A 22,163-nucleotide genomic window follows, 5' to 3' on the forward strand; every position below is an offset into this window, starting at 1 on the left:
TTTAAAGAATTTGAGGAACCAATTGTCTGTTGGGAATGCGATGACCCTATCAGTCTTTCTTTAAAGAATCTATTTTTTCCGAGTGTTGGTGATGGACTTGGTTTCGGAGTCCCGTGTATCATGAATATTTAGAGTTTTGGCCATGATAAATATTGAATAAAATGTTCTTTAGTTTTGGCTTTGAAATGAGAATTTGAATCTGATAAAATGATTCAGATGCACAAGTGATTTGCACAAAAAGGCTAACAAGTTGCCAATTTAAATTTTGAAAGGATTGATTACTAGTAAGTTGATTCTTCAATTAACATTCTATGCATACCAAATTCATACGTTAGTATCATCAATTTAATATCAGCATAAATGTATTCAACCATGCAGATTCAATGACCTTTTGCTTACAATCATGATATTGTGTTACTTCAAGATTTTTCTTATTGCCATGATGGTAAGTTTCTTGTTCTATTTCTTTGTTAACACATTCCTGTTCTTGTCTATGACGTGTTCTGAATTTGTCAAACATCTTTGTCCTTCCAAGTATGTATTTTCATGTAGGTATGGGAATTTCTGACTTCTGCATCTTCATCATAGAATCATTTTGTTTATCATCTAATGCCATGGCATTGAACGGTTAGTAATCACCTAATCATGATGTTCTCTCATATAAAACAACCCCCTCCTCTTCTTTAAAGATGTTCCTTCAAATATATGTTAGGAAAGGTTTAACTTTAATACCTTGAATATAAGCATAAACATTAATGATAGCACACTAATCTAATCCATATAGGCGATTCCACCTAGTGAAAGGCTAGTATGTTTTAGTTTTTCATCTTTCTCTCGCATAGGTATCATGATGGGCTTAATTATGTCGTTTATATTGTCATATGTCGATTATTATTTGAGATTATTTATGTTGATTGCAGGTATTTTGTGCACATAACTCCTAGAGATTAATTGATAGTACATTGACACACTTAAGCATATATTAAGCTCCGCTAAGATTTAAATTATTCGCACTCATGACCGATGTATTTATAAAATTTGATCCTATGTTTTTTTATGTGAATTTCGAAAACCATATGCTAATTTTACTGAAACAAAAGCGCTTGTAGATTTCTTAGTTGCATTTCAACACTGCTGTGAAAAATGATGTATGAATATGAGAAACATTCTTGACAAGAAAATCTGATAAACAATTTTTCTGTGATCCAACGATGACCAAATCGAGTATGAGTCGATGTGTTTGGGCCTGCTTTGGTGCATATGTTGTAAAGCTTTTTGTCACTCAAGTTCTAGATCTCAGATTTTTAGAGCAGCTGATAAAAGGGTGGATTCAAATATCCTCCTCTTCATTCTCTTCAGAACCTTAATGATCTTAATTTATATATTTGTGAAATGCTAATGTATTAATAGTAGAATTTTGAGATCAGAAAGTGTATATTTAATTATCATATACTTGTTAATAGAAATAGTTTTTCTAGGATATAAGAGATAGATGGATATGAAGTTGTGAACACTGCCATATCTAAACTTTGTCCAAGATAATATCAATAACAAAGTTTTGATGCAGAAAGTGATATTTTAGCAATAACTTGAAAAACATTGAGCATTTATACATTTGATTCTTTTAAGGATTTGATTGCTAATATGATGTATATGGGTCTTGTGCATATATATTTCTTAAACAAAAAAAGACAATAACAACGTCTAATCATGTGATACCCTTTGAGAAATTAACAAAAAGTTTCCAAAATTTATTTTACCGTAAATAATAAAACTTATAAATAAAATAAAATTTTCATAAGACTTTTTTTCCTACTTGTCACTTATAAATAAAAGTTGCAAGTCGCAAAGACATCTTAATAGAAGAAATAGCTTTGTTTTTTTGGGTCTGTAATACAATAAAAGATCATCCAGTTGTTATTTTTATTTTGTCAAGCACAAGTCCTTTTCTAAATATCCAAAATGAGTATTTATAACTTTTTTTATTTATTGGGCCATATGACAAAAACCACTCTTAAAGGTTAAGAGAGAGTTTTATACTTTTACTTGAAATAACAAATCCATTTTCTAATACCAACAACAACAAAAAACACACATACATTTACACATACATTTTTACATCTCCAAAAATCAAAAACAAATATGTATCTTTGTATTAAAGGAAATGTCTAAAGGTGAGTTTTTGGGTGACCTTGCATGTTCCATTGAGTGGTCAAAGTAAAATTTTCACACATGCATACAACTTGTACGGATAAAAAAAGAATGCAACAAGTTACAAAATAAAACTTTGAAAATCATTCATAAAGGGGTGGTGGCGCAGTTGGCTAGCGCGTAGGTCTCATAGCTTTAGAGTTATCCTGAGCTCGAGAGTTCGAGCCTCTCTCACCCCACAAACATTATTGCTTCTATTCATTAGATCTGATGTTGTTGAAGTATAACAACCACAACTTGGGGGTCAAATTTCTTGTCAAAAAAAGCTTGCTCAAAAACATCCCTATGAGTTGTCTATGTCTATGAAAGAGATTTTTTTTTTTTTACATCTTTACTTGTACCTGTGTAAAGTCAATGGTGGCCGGAATCAACATAGAGTTGATCATCCCCTGCCAACACCGAATTTAAGAACTCAGCATGAGGGTCAGCATCGATGCTAGAAAACAGCAAATTCCAAAAATACTCGATATTCATATCGGCATCTTGCCTCCATGTTGCTTCCGCGGCATTATTGTTTTCATTATCGGAATGGGCTACTGAAGATTGTTCTCCCGATGAGAGAATTTCATAATCTATAACTTGAGGTTGTTGCCGCTCGGATGAAACACATGCCTGAAAATATATCTCGTAATGTTTGGTCACGAGATTAAAATTTTTTCGACAAGATATATATAGAGCCATTTTGACTAAATTTTTTAAATGATTTTTTTTAAAAAGGAGCTTAAAATATAAAGACTCTTGTTAATAATAATTTTTAAATAAGTTATTTTATGTTTGAAAAGTTATTATAAAAGTCTTTGTATTAAAGTTGTACATTAAATAGGAGTGATAAAATAGATTTTGAAAATAGAAGAAGTCACATTTTTTAACTTTTTTAAAAACTCTTAAATAACTTTTTGAAAAGTTAAAAATTTATCTAAAAAATTATACCAAATATTATTAATGTACCTTTTTATAAGTCAAAAGTAAAAAAAAAAAAAAAATAGTTTTTTAGTGTTTCCCAAATGGACCTGTAATGTCAAATAATCACATTAGTTGTACATTAAAATCAGCTATCAAAATCAGTTACTAATATAAAATATATATTAAAAATAAATTAAATAACATATATTTATAAACAAATACATAATAACTAATTTTAATATACAAATAATATTTTTGAATATATTAATGTTTCCACTCACATTATCAGGAATGATTGCATCTTCTGTAGTTGCTTGGGTAACACAGCCAGTAATTTCGCTGCATGGTTCATCTTCACATTTTACTTCCTCCTCTTCGACTATGTTGCTTGCTTTTGTCTTTAGCTTCTGTTCCCTTTTCTCAGCATTCATTATTACACGGCTCAATACGATGTTGCTCTGCGTACAAAAATTGTATCACCCAAGACAATGAATCGACAAGAGATTAAACCATAAGTGTCATAAACGACGAGGCCTATCAACTGTAGTATAAAATTAAAGAAATTGTTTCATATAATATAAAATAGGTTTAATTATTCTGTTGGTTTTTATATTTTCGTGAAATTTTCAATTAGGTTCCTATATTTTTTTTCTTTTTAATTGGGTCTCTGTACTATTTTTTTTCAATTAAGTCTCTCTTAGTAATAATTGACTTAATTTTATAGAGATCCAACTAAAAAAAATTGGTATAGGGACCTAAATAAAAAAAATGTAAGAATCCAATTATAAAAAAATTGGTGCAATAACTCAATTAAAAAAAAGTATAAGAAACTAATTAAAAATTTTACGAAATTATAGGGACTAACAGAATAATTAAACCTATAAAATATGTTGTATCTTAGAGATGAGCTTTTGTCACATGAGCCAAAAAAATTGGATTCAAACAAGTTAATTTGAAGATAAGAAATAAATTTTAGCTCAATTTTTTTCTTGTGATCACAAAAATTAATTTTTTACTATATTTCTTTTGGTAATAAATTTTTTCAATTGATATTTTCAAGTATAATTTTATTCCACTCAACATTTTTTTTATGTTTTTTCTTGGTTCAACTTAAAATACATAATAAAAAATTTTATTTACAACAATACATGAAAAAAATTTGAGAGGATTTATTTTTTATCTTTTTCTATATATTTTCTTTTAGATTCTACTTAAAAAATTGTTTGACAAAAAAATAATATTTTCTCACATTATTTAAAAATAAATAGAAAAATTTTGTTTCCAAGTTGAATTATAAATGAAAAATTTTAAATTCCAAAGATAGAAAAAAACTAAAAAAAGTAATAAGATAATTATTTTTTTGACAGATTTTGATGCAGCATGAATCCTCTTAAATTTTCTTTGTCAAATGTGTACAGGAGAGAAAAAAAGGTTATAGGAAAAAATGCATTTTTCTATGAACATAAATACTTAATGGTAATATTGTTATATGAACATATGGAAGGGGAAACTAGATTAAGGTCCATTTGAAAAACTTTAAAAGTTATTTTTTTTATTTTTTTTAGTTTTTGACTTATAAAAAATTATATTAATAATATTTAGTACAATTTTTTAAATAAATTTTTTATTTTTTAAAAAATTATTTAAGAGTTTTTGAAAAAGTTAAAAAATGTGACTTCTCTTATTTTCAAAAGCTATTTTATCATTCCTATTTAATGCACAACTTTAAAACAAGAACTTGTATAATAATTTTTCAAACACAAAATAACTTATTTAAAAATTATTATTAATAAAAATCCTTATATTTTAAGATCCTCCTTCAAAAAAACTTATTTAAAAAATTTAGCCAAAAACTAAAGCAGCTAAAAATTTAATTTTATAATAAAAAAAATAAAATAAAATTTTCAAAAATATTAAACTAAAATTTATACATAATTTATATAAAAAACAAATCAAAATTTAGAGACCATTACCGTCCTTTTGTTGCATAAGGTTTCGCCCCTCAACATATCAATGGCTAGTTCCAAAGTCCAAAACTAATTTGAGAAAAAAATCTAAAATAAAAAATTAATAAAATAATATTTTAAATAATTAGTTTAAATTAAATATATAGAATTATAATTTGTATAATTTTTATAAAATACAATAAAACATACATAAATAAAAATATTTATATTTTATTTTATTATAAAGATATTAACATAATTTTATACTATTACGATTTTTTGTTTTTCTCATTCAAACAAATTTTTTATTTATTTATTTTTTTATCCAAACAACGTATAAATAATTATATTTTTTTAAATTTTTTAATTTTTTTCTATATCTAAACAAAACTTTTGCTTAAATAAAAAATTATTTATATATTATTTAAATGAATAAAAAATAAATAAATAAAATAAAAATTTTTTTATTTAAATAAAAAATAAAAATAAATTATAATAGTAATATAATATAAAATTATATTAATATTCTTATAATAAAATAAAATATAAATATTTTTATTTATGTATATTTTATTATATTTTATAAATATTATAAAATATTATAATCTTATATATTTAATTTAAATTATTTATTTAATACATATATAATATTTAAATATAAATTTTATATAATAATATATTAAAACAATTAAAATTAAATTTATATTAATAATTATTAATAATAATAAAATTATGGATAAAATCGTAAATACACAAAAGATAACATTTTTTTTATTTTTCTACTTGCAATAATGAAAATTTTTTTTTAGTAAAACACACATTAACACTATGTTTGAATGTCGGAAAGAAAATGAAAGAAAAGAAAAGAAATAGATAAAAAATAATAAAAAAATAAAAAATAGAATTATTTATGTATTGTTTGAATAAAAAAATAAAAACTTTTTTTATTTAGATAAAAAAATATAATAATATAAAATTATATTAATATTTTTATAATAAAAATAAAATATAAATATTTTTATTTATTTATATTTTATTACATTTTATAAATATTATAAAATATTATAATTTTATATATTTAATTTAAATTAATTATCTAATATATATATATAATGTTTAAAGATAAATTTTTAGTATAATATATTAAAACTATTAAAACTAATTTATATTGATAATTATTAATAATAATAAAACTATAGATAACATTATAAATACACAAAAAATAATATTTTTATTTTATTTTCTTACTTGTAATGAAGAAAAAGATTTTTTAGTGAGTCCTACACTAAAATTTTTTTTTCTTTTAATATCCAAAAATAAATAAATAAAAATTTTCACTCATTTTTTTAATTTTTTTCTTTTATTTTCTCTTAAACTAGTGTAAATTTTCTTTCCTTCTCATTTTTTGTAACATCTAAACAAAAAAAAAATTTCATTCATTTTTCCTCTTTCTCTTTCTTTTTTCTTATTTTTGCTTGAACCAAACATGCTAGAAATAGAAAAGACTTTAAACAGAAAAAATGATGTGAAAAGATTCCATAGTTTACGACAAAACCAATAATAGAGATAAAAAAAAAAAATTGGAGAATTAATTTCATTTCCAATACAATCTCTTACCTGGCAAGAACCTACCTTTTGATCAAATGCATGATATTCATGAAGAACCCAATTGGTTTTGACATTATGTGGAGGCTCGTAGAAAACTAGTGTTCTTTTTGTACCTATGACACTGTCTGTCCCTCTTCTTTTGATGATTCTCTCTTTTCCTGTGATCTTCCAATATCCCATGTTGGTTTTTCTGTTACACCGCTTGTTTTTCATGTATTTCAATTCATTGAAGAAAAACCATTCTTGATCATCCGATTTCACCTTCGATTGTTCTATAATATAATTCAACCAAGTATGAACCACAACTCTCAAAATAAAAAACAACAATCTAAGATTGCTAATATGTACTAAAAATTAAAACTTTACATAGTTTTTGTATAAAAACTTTATAAAGATCAAAGATATAAAGTTTTTATAAAACAATAGTAATAAGGTAGAGGAACCTGGTAAATCCCAAGGATCAAAGTTACAAAGATCAACTTGGGAAATAGTGTTCTTAATCTCTGCATCATTTTTCAAATGCTTGTTATTGAGATAGTGAATTAAAAGTTCCTCTTCTGTTGGACGAAACCTATATCCAACAGGTAGAACTCTAGTTTCTGCCATTATTGATAAATCTATTACAACAGGCTTAATGGCATAGAAGCAAAAACAAGAACCAACTTACAAAAAAAAAAAAAAAAAAGAAGGAACAAGGAAGAAGAACAATTGATGCAAGAAAAAAGAACAAGGACAGGAGAATGTTTTTTTAATTATTAAAAAAAATTAAAGGAAAGAAGAAGGAAAGAGGTAGAGAGATGGGAAGTGAAGTGAAAAGATTAAGAGTATTTATACAACTCAACTCTCTTTTTTCTCCTTCACTTCAATTCTATCAAAACAAATTCTTTAGGCTTTGTTTGGACGGAGAAAAGAAAATAAAAAGAAAGAAATTAAGAGAAAAAAATGAAAAAAAAAAGAAAATAAAATAAAAAATAGAGTTATTTGTATGATATTTAGATGAAGAGAAAATAAATAAAAAAATAAAAATAATTTTTTTTAATAGAAAAAAATTAAAAAATTATAATAATATAAAATTATATTAATACCTTTATCTATATTATATATAAATTATAATTTATTAATAATAAAGGATAAATATGTAATTTTATTTATGTTTACAATATTTTTCTTTATTTTCATCTCATAAAGATGAAAATATTTTAGTGGATTTCACATAAATTTTTTTTTAATTTTATTTTTTCTTCTCATCCAAACAACAAAAAACTTATTTTTTTATCTATTTTTTCTTCTTTTATTTTCTCTTCCTTTAAATTTCTTTAATCTAAACAATGTGTTAGTATTTTAAAAGTAAAGTCAACAAATATTAAATATTTAAAAAAATTTATTTTTATATTTTTTAATTAAATATATTTTTTAATAAATTAAATCATGTTTTATATTTAAATAAAATATATAAAAATATTTATTTCATATATAAAATATGTATAATTAAACTTATTACATAATAATACATAAAAATTAATAATATAATTTCACACATCAAAATTTTGGTCGGTTTTCTCACCGACTCTAGCTCTAGCATGAAAATTCTTTTGGGTTCCCATTTCATATTTTCTAGCAAAACAAATTAAACCAGTAAAACAATTTCCGAGTTTACTTATATACTTTTTTTTTTTTCTGCCTTAACTAACACGCCGTTAATTTTCAATTTTTTTAATTAAAAAATCAGATTGCATATAAATGTTAGTAACTCGCTACGTGTCACAAAAAAACTAATCACCCCTTTAACCGCTTTAGGCTATGCTTGGTTAAAAAAAAAAAAATAGAGAGAAAAAAAAGAAAAAAAAATTGAGTGAATTTTTATTTTTTTTAGATGTGTTTGAATGAAAAGAAAATAAGAAAGAAAGAAATGTTATAAAAAGACAATTTTATATTATAAAATATATTGAAAAAAGTAAAGAGATAATATTGGAAGTAGAAAAAGAAAATTAGTTTTTTTTTTATTTTCTCTCTATTGTTGGAAGGAAAAAAATTTGTGAGTCCCATCAAAATTTTTTCATCCATTTTCTTTCCTCTCTCATTTTTCTCCTCAACCAAACAAAAAAAATAATTATTTTTCTTCCCATTTCTTTCCCTTTATTTTCCTTCCTCCCATTTTCACTTTAAACAAACACACCATTAATGTAGTGTTTGATTTAAGAGAATACGGAAAAAAAAAAGAAAATATAAAAAAAATGGGTGAAAAATTAATTTTTTTTTATTTGAATCACAAAAATAAAAAATGGAAAAAGTGTAATGATGTACAGTCAATTTTTTTTCTCCCATAAAATGAAAATAGATAAAAAAAAATAAATAATGATACAATTACATATTTGTTCTTTACTAAATAGAGAAATTAAAATTTTTTATTTCATTTTTTTTCAAATCTTAAAATTCATCTCTTGTTTTTCTTTATTTTTAGTGTCACCAGCGTCATCGAAGTCTCATCGTCGTTGTTCACAACGCTATCGCGGTATCATTATTGTCGTCACAAGTCCATCACAACTACATCTTTTCCTTCTCAAAACGAAGGTAAGTTTTTTCGTCATTTTTGTCGTTTCTCCCAAATTAGGTAATTTCTTTGAATAGATGTTTTGCTTCTTCAGCTGAAATTGTAGAGGTTTTCTATCTATTTTCTGATTTTTGTAATTGTGGATTCTTTTTTAATTTGAGTTGGCTTAGATGGATTGTCGTAGGAAGTAATAATGTAAGCACGTTTTTATTTTTTGAAATGCTACTTTTTCGTTTCTCTTACGTTGGTTCATTGTTTTTGACGTGTGTGAGAGAAGTTTATGTTAGGTTCAATTCATGCTGCAACTGCTATTGGATGCAAAAAATGAATTCCCCTAATGATGTGAAGTATGACAAATTGGTAACAGTTGTGTACAATGCTGCAGTGGTTGTTCCATAATTGAATTAATTCATGATTGAATTAATTGATGATACATACTAATGATTATTTGAGATGATGTTGGATTATTTGTTATATATGATGCAATAATAAATTGATGATAATATATGTGGATTGTTTGAGTTATTTGTGTCTAGATTGATATGTTGAGTAATGCAAAAAAATTTTATTTTATATGAGTATGCTTAAATGTGAAAGTGACAAAAAATAGTGAGTTATTAATTTTGAATATTTGCGGTTGATTTAATCTTTTTAACAAGTTACAATAGGTAAAAGAAAGTTAGAATGCAAGGTTAAAGTGAGTGAAAAGTTAGGAATCAATTTTTGACCTCTCAAAACCCGAGGTTACATGTTGCAGTCTTGCAGAATTATGCAGTTTTGGACAGCATTTTGTGAACAAAACTGGGAGCAATTTAGCTACTCAAAATGAGTGAAATTATTTTTTTATGAAACCTTGAGATGTCTAATTGTTTCCCTAAAATTTTAGAACTTTTTGATGTGTGGTTTGGGAGATATGATTTTTAGAAAATGGTCATTTTCTGTAGAAACAATGCTCTCCGAATTCTGGAATAACAACTTCAAAACCACATATCTGAAAATCTTTGGAAGTGCAACTAAAAAAGGGTGAAATATTAGGATGTATAGTATTTTATTTCCAAATTTCAGGGCAATTCGAATTTTTTAGAAAAGGTGTGCCTTTTGGAAGCAGGGCTATTCACTGCTGTGACAACACCCTTTCCTTAAAATAAAATTATATTTCGAGAGGCATAACTTTTCTTAGAAAAGTGAAAATGCTCTAAGACTTGAAATGGGTTAAATATGGGTAAGGGGTTAACTACTTTTTTCGTTTTTAACCCCTTGGGTGAAAATTAAAATCGTCCCTCACCTTTTTTTGTTATTAAAATCTTCCTCAACATTACACAACGTTATAAAATCATCCTTTTGTCCATAATAATTTTTGAAATGACATAAAAACTCTTTCCTATTATCACTAGTACCCCACCCATTATCCGCACCCCCATTACCCCTTTCCACCTAAACAAAAAAATCAAAATGAAACCAAAATGAAAAAAAGGAACAACAGAGGGAGAAGAAAGAAAAGGAAAGGAAGAAGAGGGAGGTGACGGTAGGGAAGAGGGTAGCTGCCGCCGTCGCGTTGTGGCTGTAGGACTTGTCGCGATGGGCATGTCGTTCTTCGTCTCTCTTTCTCTCTCTGCTGCTGAGGCTTGTCGCGCCGCCGTTGCCAGGGTTCAGCCGCTCCGTCGCTGCTAGGCCAACCCTCTGCTGCTCCTCTCATCTTCTTTATGCATCCATGGGCTTTCTCTTCGTCGTCGCAGGGATTGGACTCTGGCTCCTCTCCCGTCACGCTATGTTCTGTTGCGTCGCCATTGTTAGAGTTTCAACCGCTCCATTGTCACTAGGCAAGGGTTTCGTTGCTCTCCCATCATTGCTGTACACCTGCTCTGTCTCTATTGTTGCTGGCAAGGGTTTCATTCTTCATTTATTTTATTTTTTAATTTTTTTTATTTTTGAAGAATATAAACATCATTTCTTTCTTTTTAATTTTTTTAATTTCTATTGTTTCTGATTTTGGATCTAAAATTGCCGTTGATGATTGCTGAATTATTTTTTAATTTAAAATTTTTGTTAAATTTATTTTGTTGATGATTGCGGTTGATGATTTTTGTTAAATTGCTGAATTATTGTTGTTGATGATTTCTGTTAAATTGCTAAATTGTTGCAAAAAAAGGGTTTAGGTAGAAAGAAAAGGGTTGGGAGTAGTTGGTCGGTGGTAGTGATTTAGGATGATTAACTGGTAATAGAGAGAAAGGTGTGATGGTTATGATACCAATGGTGATGGTTATGGTGATAGTGGTGGTGGCCATAAAGAAAGGGAGAAAGAGATGCGTAGCAATGGTGATGATGATGCAGAGGTTAGTGGTGAGGGTAGGAAGGATTTTTCGATTTTTGTTTAAGGGCAAAATTGTCTATAAAATATTGTTTATGGATAAAAGGATGATTTTATAACATTTTGTAACGTTGAGGATGATTTTAATAACAAAAAAAGGTCAGAGACGATTTTAATTTTCACCCAAACACGTTAAGGACGAAAAAAGTACTTAACTTTATGGGTAAGTGTAGTTCAACCACACCAAAATTTAGGAGAATCCAACCAAAGATAGATTTTATATGATTTTTCTAATATGGTTACTGCTTGCTGTTTTTCTGAAGTGTACTAAATCAGTAGCCGATTTTTAAAAAATCATATAAAATTAAATTCTTAGAACGTAGTTGCCAAATCAAAACCAAAGTACACTTTAGGATTTCTATTTAAAATAAATAACATATTAGGATTTTTTTTCCTTTATTTTATATGTATATATAATATGTTATACCTTTTATATTTGCATATATGTATAATATATTAGGTATATATATATATATATAATATGTTATACTCCTTTTGTCACTTTTTGAGTACTTTTGTTATTGATATGTCCACTCTAAATATTATATTTTCATAGATGGATACTAAAAATTTCGAAGATACGAATGTTATACATGAATCTGACTTTTAAGTAAATCAAATCACTTCTATTGACCAATATCACCCTAAACCAATACAAACCATAACTCGTGTTAGCGAAGAGTTAGAAAAGAGATAACATATCTACGTCACATCTGTTTCATGTGTTACATTGCATGCATTATATACTTTGGAATTATTATCACAATATAGGCCTAGGCAAATTAATGATAACAACTTGGACAGAGAAATTAGGCGTACTCAGCTATTGACATGGTTACTGAAATCTGAAAAATGCCGAGATGTCATACATATGGGCCGTGAAGCATTTAGGAAGTTGTGTCAAAAATTAAGAGAAACTGGTAGAGTCAAGGATTCAACTCGCTCTACGGTTGAAGAGCAAGTAGCTAAATTCCTACATATTATAGGGCACAATGTGAAAACTAGAACCATGTCTTTCTTCTTTCACCGCTCAGGAGAGACAATTAGTCGTGACTTTCACAACATCCTAAATGCTATTCTATCATTAGAGGGAGACTTCTTCAAGCAACCGTCTGGTGAGAATGTTCCTTATGAAATACTTCATAATAGTCGATTCTATCCGTTTTTCAAAGTACTAAATCTTTTAATTTACTTAGTGAATTTTATGTAATTTTCAACAAAATAATTATAAAATTATGTTAATATGTCAATATACTTTCTAAAAAAAGACTGCACTGGAGCCATAGATGGTACTCATAGTCGTGTGAAGGTACCAAGGGTGGAAGCCCCTCGTTTTCGCGGAAGAAAATATCACCCTACTCAAAATATGTTAGTTGTCTGTGGGTTTGATATGAAATTCACTTATGTGTTGTTTGGTTGGGAAGGAACTGCTTCTAACTCGAAAATTTTGAAAGATGCTCTAAGTAGGAAATATCCACTTCGAATCCTCGAGGGTCTGTGATAGTGTAATTTATAAAATTGTCTGCATAAATTCAAATTCATAGACACAGTATGTTATACTTTATTTTTTTATGAGTAACGTGGCGCAGGGCCCAAAGAAATAAGAAAAACTTGACTACTACCAATCTTCCAAACTTAACACCACTTGCATCAGTAAGAAGGTGATGAAACAAGCACAGAGGGGTTGCTTGAAGAACTTAATTCCAGCAACTTCTCCTTGACCCAGCTTCGTGAGAGAATCCGCGCAGAAAATTATTCTCCAAGTAGATATATTTTACTTCTACATTATCCATCTTTACCAAAAACTCCTTGATCGACCGGACGAGAGAAGAGCTACCATGACTCTCCGGAGACGCCTTCTGAACCAGCGTTACAGCACATCTAGAGTCTGATTCCACCACTAATTTCGTGATCCTTAGCTCAGAAGCTAGCTTAATCCCAACATAGAAGACCCATAGTTCAGCCATGGTTATGGTACAGGGTTCGATGTTCATAGTGAAACCAGCAATCGTGCGTCCAGCCCAATCCCTAATAATACCTCGGCAAGCGCCTCTGCTACCAGAATGAACGATTGACCCATCTGCATTCAATTTAGTCTAATCACAATTTGGCGCCTCCCATCTGACAAGCTCCTCTCTGGTAAGATTTAGTAAGCTACTACTATGCTCTGTTATGCTCAAAGTAATGCTATAATTTTCTGCAATTTCCCTTATCATTTGGTGAAGTTGATTATTTGGCAGAGTCTCATCCCTGAAAATGAAATCATTTCGACACTTCCAGGCTATGTTGCACGCTGTGACAAAGATGATGGGCCACGGAGTCCTATACTGCTTTCGAAAAACCAATGAAAGATTAGTACTAAGCCATTCCTAAAATGATTGGGAGAAAAAAAATTTTCCTGTGCATTTCTGTTTACTATGCTAATCCATGCCGTACAGATGTAGGGGCAATCGCGTAAGGCGTGGAACACAGTCTCTTCCTCTCCGCAGCATCTTGGATAGTCGTTGTTGTCTGTGAGGTTTCAGCTCTTCCTCTTGTTATTGGTAAGCAAAGCTTCATGGGTAAGGAGGAAATAGAAGATTTTCAACCACTAAGTTATTTTTCCAAAGCAATTTGTGTAACCTGTTATTATTCTCCTTGTTACTGAAAAGAGTCTCATAGGCTGATTTAATTGTAAATCTGCCATCTACTGTTGGAAGCCACCCCACAGTGTCTGCTCTAATGTCAGATTAGGGGATTTTAAAATTCTAATGTGCTCTAGAACATCCTCTAGCAAAACCTGACTAATTTTTGTCCAATTCCAAGTATTTTGAGAACTAATATAATTGCACAATCTTTCTCCAAGTATTTCTTCATTTGAGGTTAATGGTAGACTAAGTCTCTTAATTTGTGAATTCCTGGGATCCAATGGTCCTCCCAAAAAGAAATGCTTTTTCCGTAACCTATTCTTCAAATTAGGTTTCTTTGAAATTTTTTCCAGACCTTTGTTATTCCAATCCAAGTGTTTGAGCTGCTGGTCTTCTTATGGACTTTGGGTATGATGATGTCTCCTCTCGCATACTTTGCTCTCATCACCTGAACCCATAGGGAATCCCTTTTATAGATTAAGCCCCAAGCAAGTTTCATAAGAAACAGTTGATTGGTCTCCTGCTCCCTTCGAATCCCCAGTCCACCTTCCTCCTTTAGTTTAAAATTTTCTGTCAACTTAAGAGATGGACCTTTCTATCATTGCCCCATAGGAATCTTCATAGTCTGCATGCAGTAACTAGGAATGGTTGATAACACCAATTGGATAAGGGTGCATCTCCCTGCAAAAGATAGAGATTTCTTGTTCCAGCTAGATAACTTGGTTTGCATGCGGTCAAGGATGAATTGAAAATGACGCTGGTTACACTTCTCCATGATCAAAAGTACTCCTAAGTATTTCCCCCGACTAGCCGTCAGGGTCATTCCAAGCTCCTGGCTTAGTTGCTGCTTAATATTATTATTAACATTCTTAGAAAAGTAGACACAAGACTTGTGGAAGCTAATTCTTTGTCACAAGCTCTCGTAAAAAGTGTGTAAGATATCCTTAATCGTTCGCACTTGTTCACTAGAAGCTTTAGCAAAGAGAACCAAATCGTCTGCAAAACAAAGATGAGATATTTTAGGCCCATTTCTAGAAATAATTATTAGCTCACATTTTTTATCAGCAACTACTTTATTAATAAGGTGGGATAAACGCTCAATACACAGAACAAAAAGATAAGGTGAGAGGGGATCTCCCTGTCTAATCCTTCTGGTTGGGGGGGGAGAATGTTTCAGAGGATGATCCATTCCAAAGGAGATTCATGGTGGGGTAGAAATGCAGTGGGCAATGACATTAATGATTCCTTCTGGGATACCGACGCCTTTTAGAGTATCCACTACAAAATTTCAATTTAACATGTCGTAGGCCTTCTCTAGGTCGATCTTTATAGCTATGATTCCTTTTCCTTGATTCCTATTACGCATGGTGTGAACCACCTTCTGTACCACTAGAATATTTTTTGCACTTATCCTGCCAGAAATAAAACAATATTTAGTGTTAGAAATAAGCACAGGCATATAAATTTGAAGTCTAGAGGCAATAATTTTAGTGACCACTTTATAGCAAACATTACATAGACTGATAGGTCTAAAATGACTAAAATTTTCAGGTACTAAAATTTTAGAAATGATTGTAATAAGAGTCTTATTAACTTCATTAATATTTTTGGGTTGCTGAAAAATAGACTTCACCCAGTTTGTGATGGATTCAGCAACAATATTCCAGGACTGCAAGTCGCAAAGACATCTTAATAGAAGAAATAACTTTGTTTTTTTAGATTTGTAATACAATAAGAGATCAAATAGTTGCTATTTTTTGGGTGATTGAGGGGGCTAAGCCCAAAGAAAGAAAAACAAAAGGACAAAATTAAAAGGGGGTACCCTTGTGGCAAAAACAAAAAAAGGGTACCCTTAAAGGTTGAAGAAGTACTTTTAAACTTTTACTTGAAATAACAAATCCATTTTCTAATACCAACCAAAAAAAAAAAAACACACACATACATTTTCACATCCCAAAAATAAGAAACAAATATGTATCTTTGTATTAAAGGAAGGGTCTAAAAGTGAGTTTTTGGGTGAACTTGCTTGTTCCATTGAATTGTCAAAGTAAAATTTTCACACATCTTATACGGATAAAAGAAAAATGCAATAAGTTAGAAAACAAAACTTTGAAAATTACACACAAAGGGGGTGGTGGCACAGTTGGCTAGCGCGTAGGTCTCATAGCTTTAGAGTTATCCTGAGGTCGAGAGTTCAAGCCTCTCTCACCCCACATATTTGTTTGCAATAAATATATATTTTTTAGGATATAAACACTTCGCATATTCAATTAAATGTTGACAAATATATTTATAAAAATTTATCAATTTGGTTGCTTTTTTCAATTGGAGAAAGGGTTTGTCTAGTTACGATTTGGAATCAAATTGATAAATTTTTATAGATATATTTAATGGGCATATCATGTGTTTTATTGCAGGACTATTGGAAAAATTTTGCAGGAATACCATCACTCCTCGAAGCCTTCCAGCTTTCCATATAAAAAATGGCAGCTTTAACTTTCTCTTGGGAGACCTCTTTTGAAATATCATCATAATTCCTACTAACAAGCTTCGAAAAACAGCCAGACAGGGGAAAAGGATTGTGGTTTGAATCCATAGAGTATAAGGTCTTGAAAAAATCAACCCCTCATCTCTTTAACTGTGTAACATCATCAATCTATTCTCTTGAATCATTCTTAAGGGTTGTTATCCTATTTTTTTTCTTTCTACCATTTGCTCTGTAATGGAAGTATCTAATATTTTTATCACTAAACTTAATGTTGTTACTCCTTGATAGTTGCCAATAGACTTTCTCTTGCACTGCAATACCTTCATATTCCTGCCAAAGCTCCTTTTGGATCTTATCAACTAAAGGATTCGGGTTGAAGGAAAGACTATTGGTGATTCCCTCCAATCTTGATAGGATTCTTTGTTTTTTCTTGAAAATATAGCCAAAGACTTCTTTATTCCAAGTTTTAGCTTCCTACATGAAATTGGCAACATTCATCATGAAGTTATTTCTGTTGTTCCAACTTCTTTTAACAAGGTTATTATAGTCCTCATGAAGGACCACAGAGCAAGGAACCGACATGGTTTGTAGCCCTCATCTAAAGTATAGCCATCTAAAAATTAAGCAAAATAAGGAGGTGGACAGATTTAAGTTTAGGCAAATATTTAACCCCAACATCTTTGAAACGGTTAGTAAAATCAAGGTTGTAAGAAAACGATCGAGTCTTTTCTTAATATTATTCCTTTTCCGAGTAAAAGAGGACCTGAAAAACCTAAATTATTTAGTTCACACTTATTAATACAGTTTAAAAAACTACTAGTATCTACAGATAGGTTGGACGAACTCCCTGAGTCGTCAAGAGTAAGAATTGAGTTGAAGTCTCCCCGTAAACACCAAGATCCAGTTAAATTTTCTGAAATGTCTTCAATAATCTCCCAAAGTGCTCTCCTATTCGCTACTTGGGGGCTTCCGTATATGGCAGTGAAAAACCAAGGGGCCTCATCTCGCCTTTGGACTTTTAGGTGGACCAGATGTTTATGAACCAGAATTGGTTTAGCCTTCCAAAGAGCCGATTTCCATGAACACCATATTCCTCCTGAGAAGCCTTCAGCCTCACTTACACACCAAGCATCAAAGCCAAGCCTTTTGATGACATTCTCAGCCTTCCTGCCAGATATGTGAGTCTCCAAAAGGATGTAAAAACTAGATTTGCATCTAGAATTTAAATCTGAGAAGATAGTATGAAACCCTTTTGTTGAGACTCCTCTAAAATTCCAAATAATTATGTTCATCACAACAATCCAAAAAGTAAAACTTGAAACTCAAATAAAACAAGGGAGATGAAATTCCCTGTTCCAAGACTAAAAGAAGGCTATCAGGCTTCCATATCTTGGACAGAGTTAACCTCTGATTCAGCCTCATTGGGAGGAACAACATTCTGCATCTGCATCTCTGTAATCATATCAGTAGACATAATTATGGTGTCAGCTTGTTCAGGTGGTTTTTCTTTGTAAGTGCTAACTTGTTCCCCTTTTGATGTCTCCCCCATAAGTTTAGATATGAGAAAAGCTGAGTTAGGGTCCAAGTTTTCATTAGAGGAGATGACATGTCCTTCTATTTGTTTGCTGTAAGTGTCTTTACCAAGCCTGCTAGACTGTTTTAAGCAATCTTGATGATTGTCATCTTTTTTACCATATAGATTTGGTGGAATGAAGGTTGAGTTTGCTGTTTTCCTTTGTTACTTTTTTTTTAGACTTGGCTTGTCTGGTTTGTTTTGCTTTGATCATTATTCTTGAGTTTGGTAGGAATATTTTTTATGCTCTATTTAGGTCCAAATTTGGCATTCCTTTGACTGAATTCCTCCCTAGTGTGTGGCTGCATTTTCTTTTTGGTTGCTGCTTTGACATTGCTTTGGCTAGGTTGATTTTTTCCTTGGCTAGGATGATTCTTTCTTTCCTTAGATTTCTCAATCTCGCCACTTGCTCTTTCCTGATTGGGATTTCAAATCTGAATCCATATCCTTTCTTATCCTTGGCATTAATTGTCTTATTAATTTTTTTATTCTTTCTTCTTTGACCTTTTCTGACTACCATCCATGGGCCAAAGGGGCTTTCTTCACTTGTTTGAGCATGATCCACCATTGGAATAGACAGCTGGATGGGTTGGTTTTGGTGTAGGTCAACAGTGGTATCCTTGGAATTTTTATTAATGATACCTGGATTTTCTCTCCCAATTTTCTTTTTCCCTTTTTGCGTATTCCGAAGATTTTGTTCTTGCTTCTAGTTGTCGCCAGTGTTGCTATCCTCCTTGTGGTGGTTCTGACTATCATCACCATTCTGAACTGATTTTTCTCTTATGTCCTGCTTTTTCAATTCTAGACAGTCATCATCTTATGCCCGTATCTTCCACAGCTAAAGTAGATTAGATACAAACCTTCATACACCAAAATAAAACTCTTTTTCTAAAGCTGTAAAAGATGAAATCAATTGCTTCCCCAAATCAATTTATACATATATTCATGCAAATTTTCCACTCGATTGAATGGATGTGAGCTCATTAACCCAAAGCATGGTCCCCAATGTTTTTCCCACCTTCCATAGGAAATATCTGTTATAAAGTTCTGCCGGAAGGTTAGGAATACAAATCCAAACTGCCATTTTCTGGACTTTCGTCTCTTGAGGCATGAACAAAGGACTCCATCTTTGAATTAACAAATAATGGCCAGCTATCATCCAAGGACCCTCAAATAAGGCAAGTGCATAATCGTCTTGATTAGAAAACCTAACCAGAAAGAATCCCCCTTGCAAATCCATCACTCTGGTAGTTTCTTTTATAGCCCACCGCTTGTTTATCCATCTTACCATGGCATGTAGATTAATCTTTTTCCCTAATGGTTTGACAATTAGGGCCTGTTTCCATGGCCTGCACCATTCATCATATTCTTCAAGAGTAACCTCGATGTTTGGTTTAGGATTGAAGGGAGCTTGATCACTAAGATCCAAATCCAAGGACTCACTCTCTGACATGTACTCTTCTGTCGCCATCTCCACTATCTCCTCTGGGTTTAACTTTCCCAGACCATCACCAACCAATCTGTCTCCGTAGGAGACTTTCAATGGTTGAGTGGAGGTGGTTTCTAGTATTGTTTCAACATCTGACATTTCTTCATTTGTCTCCATTGTAGCCTTAATTGTATCAGGCTGGTGGGGCTCATCATCTATACACACATATGATTATTTTGTGCTATGCATCTTGACCTTTTTTGTGCTTCTTGCTACCAAGTCTTCTTCCTCTGGAAATCTCTTTTTCACCTCCGATGAAGAATTGCTGGCATCCTTATAGAGAGAAAACTTTTTAAAAGAGTACGTACTCCAATAATGTAATAGGGTTTATCTAGGCAATGCTGGATTTATGCTAAAGCCTGGGATACTTACACCATGTAGAGGTGTTTGGTATCACTTAAAAGAGTATTCAGTACGTGAGTTACAAAATTTGAAAAAACTATTCAACAACTACCATTCTTCATTAGAAAATGTCATCGAAAGATGTTTCGGAGTTCTAAAAAAAGATTCCCAATTTTAGCTAGCGACACTGAACCTTATTATTCATTTGAAACTATAAGAGACATTTTTTGGCATGTTGTATACTGCATAACTTTTTTATAGGTGTCGATATTGATCAATCTATAATTGATTCGGTTGATCGAGAATTGCAACAAGAATGCAACATAGATAGATCACAATCAAATCAACGTGATAAGGAATATAGACATGCAGCATTGCTACGAGATAATATTACAGCTGAAATATGAAATGTGTATCAAACTTTATGAGTGAATATATGTTTCATACATATGAATATGTATATATATGTATTTTACAATCAGAATTATTTAATTAGATTTTTTTAAGGAATTTTTTTACAGGTTAAATAATGCCAAATAAAGGAAATAAAACAACAGAAGCTAATCAACCTTCTAAAGACAACTTAAGATGGTTTGATGATATGGATGAAGTTCTGTTGAATGCATTAGCAGAAGAAGCATTGAAAGGTAATAGACACGATGGATCGTCGACAACTGAAGCATATGCCAATGCTGTGAAGACTTTGAGCATAGCAATAGGCCCGCACATAGCAAAGAACCACATCAAGAATAGAATGAAGACATTGAAAGATCATTTTGTTGAGGCATATGACTTATTTCATCACTTAAGTGGATTTGCATGGAATTCTGTTACTAGAAAGTTTGAAGCTGAAGAAGAAGTGTGAAAAGACTTTATTAAGGTATCTTACACTTTTTTATTACTTATAACAATGACGAAGTTAGTCACAAGATAATTTTAACATTTCGTTATGGAGGAGAAACCACATGCAGAAAAATGGAAAAAAAATGCAAATTAAACATTATGATACTTTGAAGGAGTTGTTGTTCGGAGCTGATAGAGCTACCAGTAAAGGGGCTGCTACTTCACGAGAAAGAATTCAACAACTTAATAGAGATCCCTTTAACTTGAATGACTCGTTTCCCCAACGTTTTCTGCTAATTTAAATTCACCAAGTGCTCCTCATAGTCAACCAAATTAATTAGGAGGGACTTCAACGTCAAGAGGAACAAAGTGTAATCTCCTATGAATGAATTTTTGGAGGCACAATAGGAGAAAGTTGCTTTAGAAATTACTACGATGGCTGATGCTGTGAAAGAAGGTAGTTATCTGTCTAGCAAACTACATGACGTGGTTCAGAGGCAGGTTGAATCAGCTGAGAGACAAGCTTTTGTGGCTGAGAGGAAAGTTTCGGTTGCTGAAAAAGAGTTGGCTATTATGCAACAAAGTAGGCCTCGCCTTTACAGCGAATCAGATGTATGGGATATGTTGACTGAATTGGGTCTGGTAGGTTTATATTAGATGCAATGTTATTAGTTTTTATGTGAAAATGAGCAGAAAAAACGCCAAATTTTTTGGATCTAACCTAAAATGTGATTGAATGCTCTTTTTCATTTCATGACCGCTGCTGGTATTCGCTTAGGAGATATGATACCTCCAAAAAATATGCACCATTACAGGTATAATTTTTATACGCACTTAGTTTCTAATTAATTTGAGGTTATTGTTTTTAATAATTGATTATGTATTTCTTATTGTCGTAAAGTAGCAGTATATCTTCATGCATTTGAAGAAGATATCATTTTCTATTTTATTTATGTTAACACATGGTTGGAAATCACTTTATGTATATATACTTTGAGATTGATTGGTTGTTTGAATAGAAAGATATTAATAAAATAGATTATCATGATCAACTCAGATCTTTGTGTTAATTTATCTTTGTTGTATATGTTTGTGTAGGAATCATAATACTTGAAAATGTTTGGGAACAACGAGTACACTGCTTAGTACAAGTAGAAATCGATCATGTGTTAATATCTTTAATTAGGAAAAACTTTCTTTTTTTGAAATAGATG

General features: G+C 30.6%; 2 protein-coding genes and 1 non-coding gene across 4 annotated transcripts; 1 reads left to right on the forward strand and 2 right to left on the reverse strand.

Moving 5' to 3' along the window:
• Positions 1 to 2,341: 2,341 nt before the first annotated feature.
• On the reverse strand, positions 2,342 to 7,449 carry LOC112734711 (uncharacterized). 2 transcript variants are annotated; one of them, XM_025784145.3, is made up of 3 exons: positions 6,693 to 7,449; positions 3,396 to 3,572; positions 2,342 to 2,823 (listed from the first exon to the last, which is right to left on the reverse strand). In XM_025784145.3, exons 1-3 carry the CDS (start codon positions 6,879 to 6,881, stop codon positions 2,563 to 2,565), a joined length of 627 nt encoding a protein of 208 aa, XP_025639930.1. In that variant the 5' UTR covers positions 6,882 to 7,449; the 3' UTR covers positions 2,342 to 2,562. The 2 variants fall into 2 exon arrangements, with proteins under 2 accessions (XP_025639930.1, XP_029146985.1); XM_029291152.2 differs by having other exon boundaries at positions 6,678 to 7,443.
• An 8,893-nt stretch (positions 7,450 to 16,342) lies between these two features.
• Positions 16,343 to 16,427, forward strand: TRNAM-CAU (transfer RNA methionine (anticodon CAU)). Its single transcript is given in 2 exon segments — positions 16,343 to 16,380; positions 16,392 to 16,427. It is a non-coding gene; the product is annotated as a tRNA-Met (tRNA).
• A 2,791-nt stretch (positions 16,428 to 19,218) lies between these two features.
• LOC140176471 (uncharacterized) lies at positions 19,219 to 19,881 on the reverse strand. Its single transcript, XM_072207985.1, has one exon. It carries the CDS (start codon positions 19,879 to 19,881, stop codon positions 19,219 to 19,221), a length of 663 nt encoding a protein of 220 aa, XP_072064086.1.
• Between the last annotated feature and the right edge of the window lie 2,282 nt (positions 19,882 to 22,163).

The sequence above is a fragment of the Arachis hypogaea genome, chromosome 2 (genome assembly GCF_003086295.3).
Source record: "Arachis hypogaea cultivar Tifrunner chromosome 2, arahy.Tifrunner.gnm2.J5K5, whole genome shotgun sequence".
In the NCBI taxonomy this organism is placed as follows: Eukaryota; Viridiplantae; Streptophyta; class Magnoliopsida; order Fabales; family Fabaceae; genus Arachis; species Arachis hypogaea.

Bases quoted from the DNA above. Each gene is read 5' to 3' on its own strand.
- LOC112734711 (XM_029291152.2), bottom strand. From the start codon at position 6,881: ATGAAAAACAAGCGGTGTAACAGAAAAACCAACATGGGATATTGGAAG. The intron at 3,573-6,677 runs GTAAGAGATTGT...TTTTGTACGCAG, and splicing joins AAAAGGTAGGTTCTTGCCAG to AGCAACATCGTATTGAGCCG. The intron at 2,824-3,395 runs GTGAGTGGAAAC...ATATATTTTCAG, and splicing joins ATGCAATCATTCCTGATAAT to GCATGTGTTTCATCCGAGCG.
- LOC140176471 (XM_072207985.1), bottom strand. From the start codon at position 19,881: ATGGAGACAAATGAAGAAATGTCAGATGTTGAAACAATACTAGAAACC.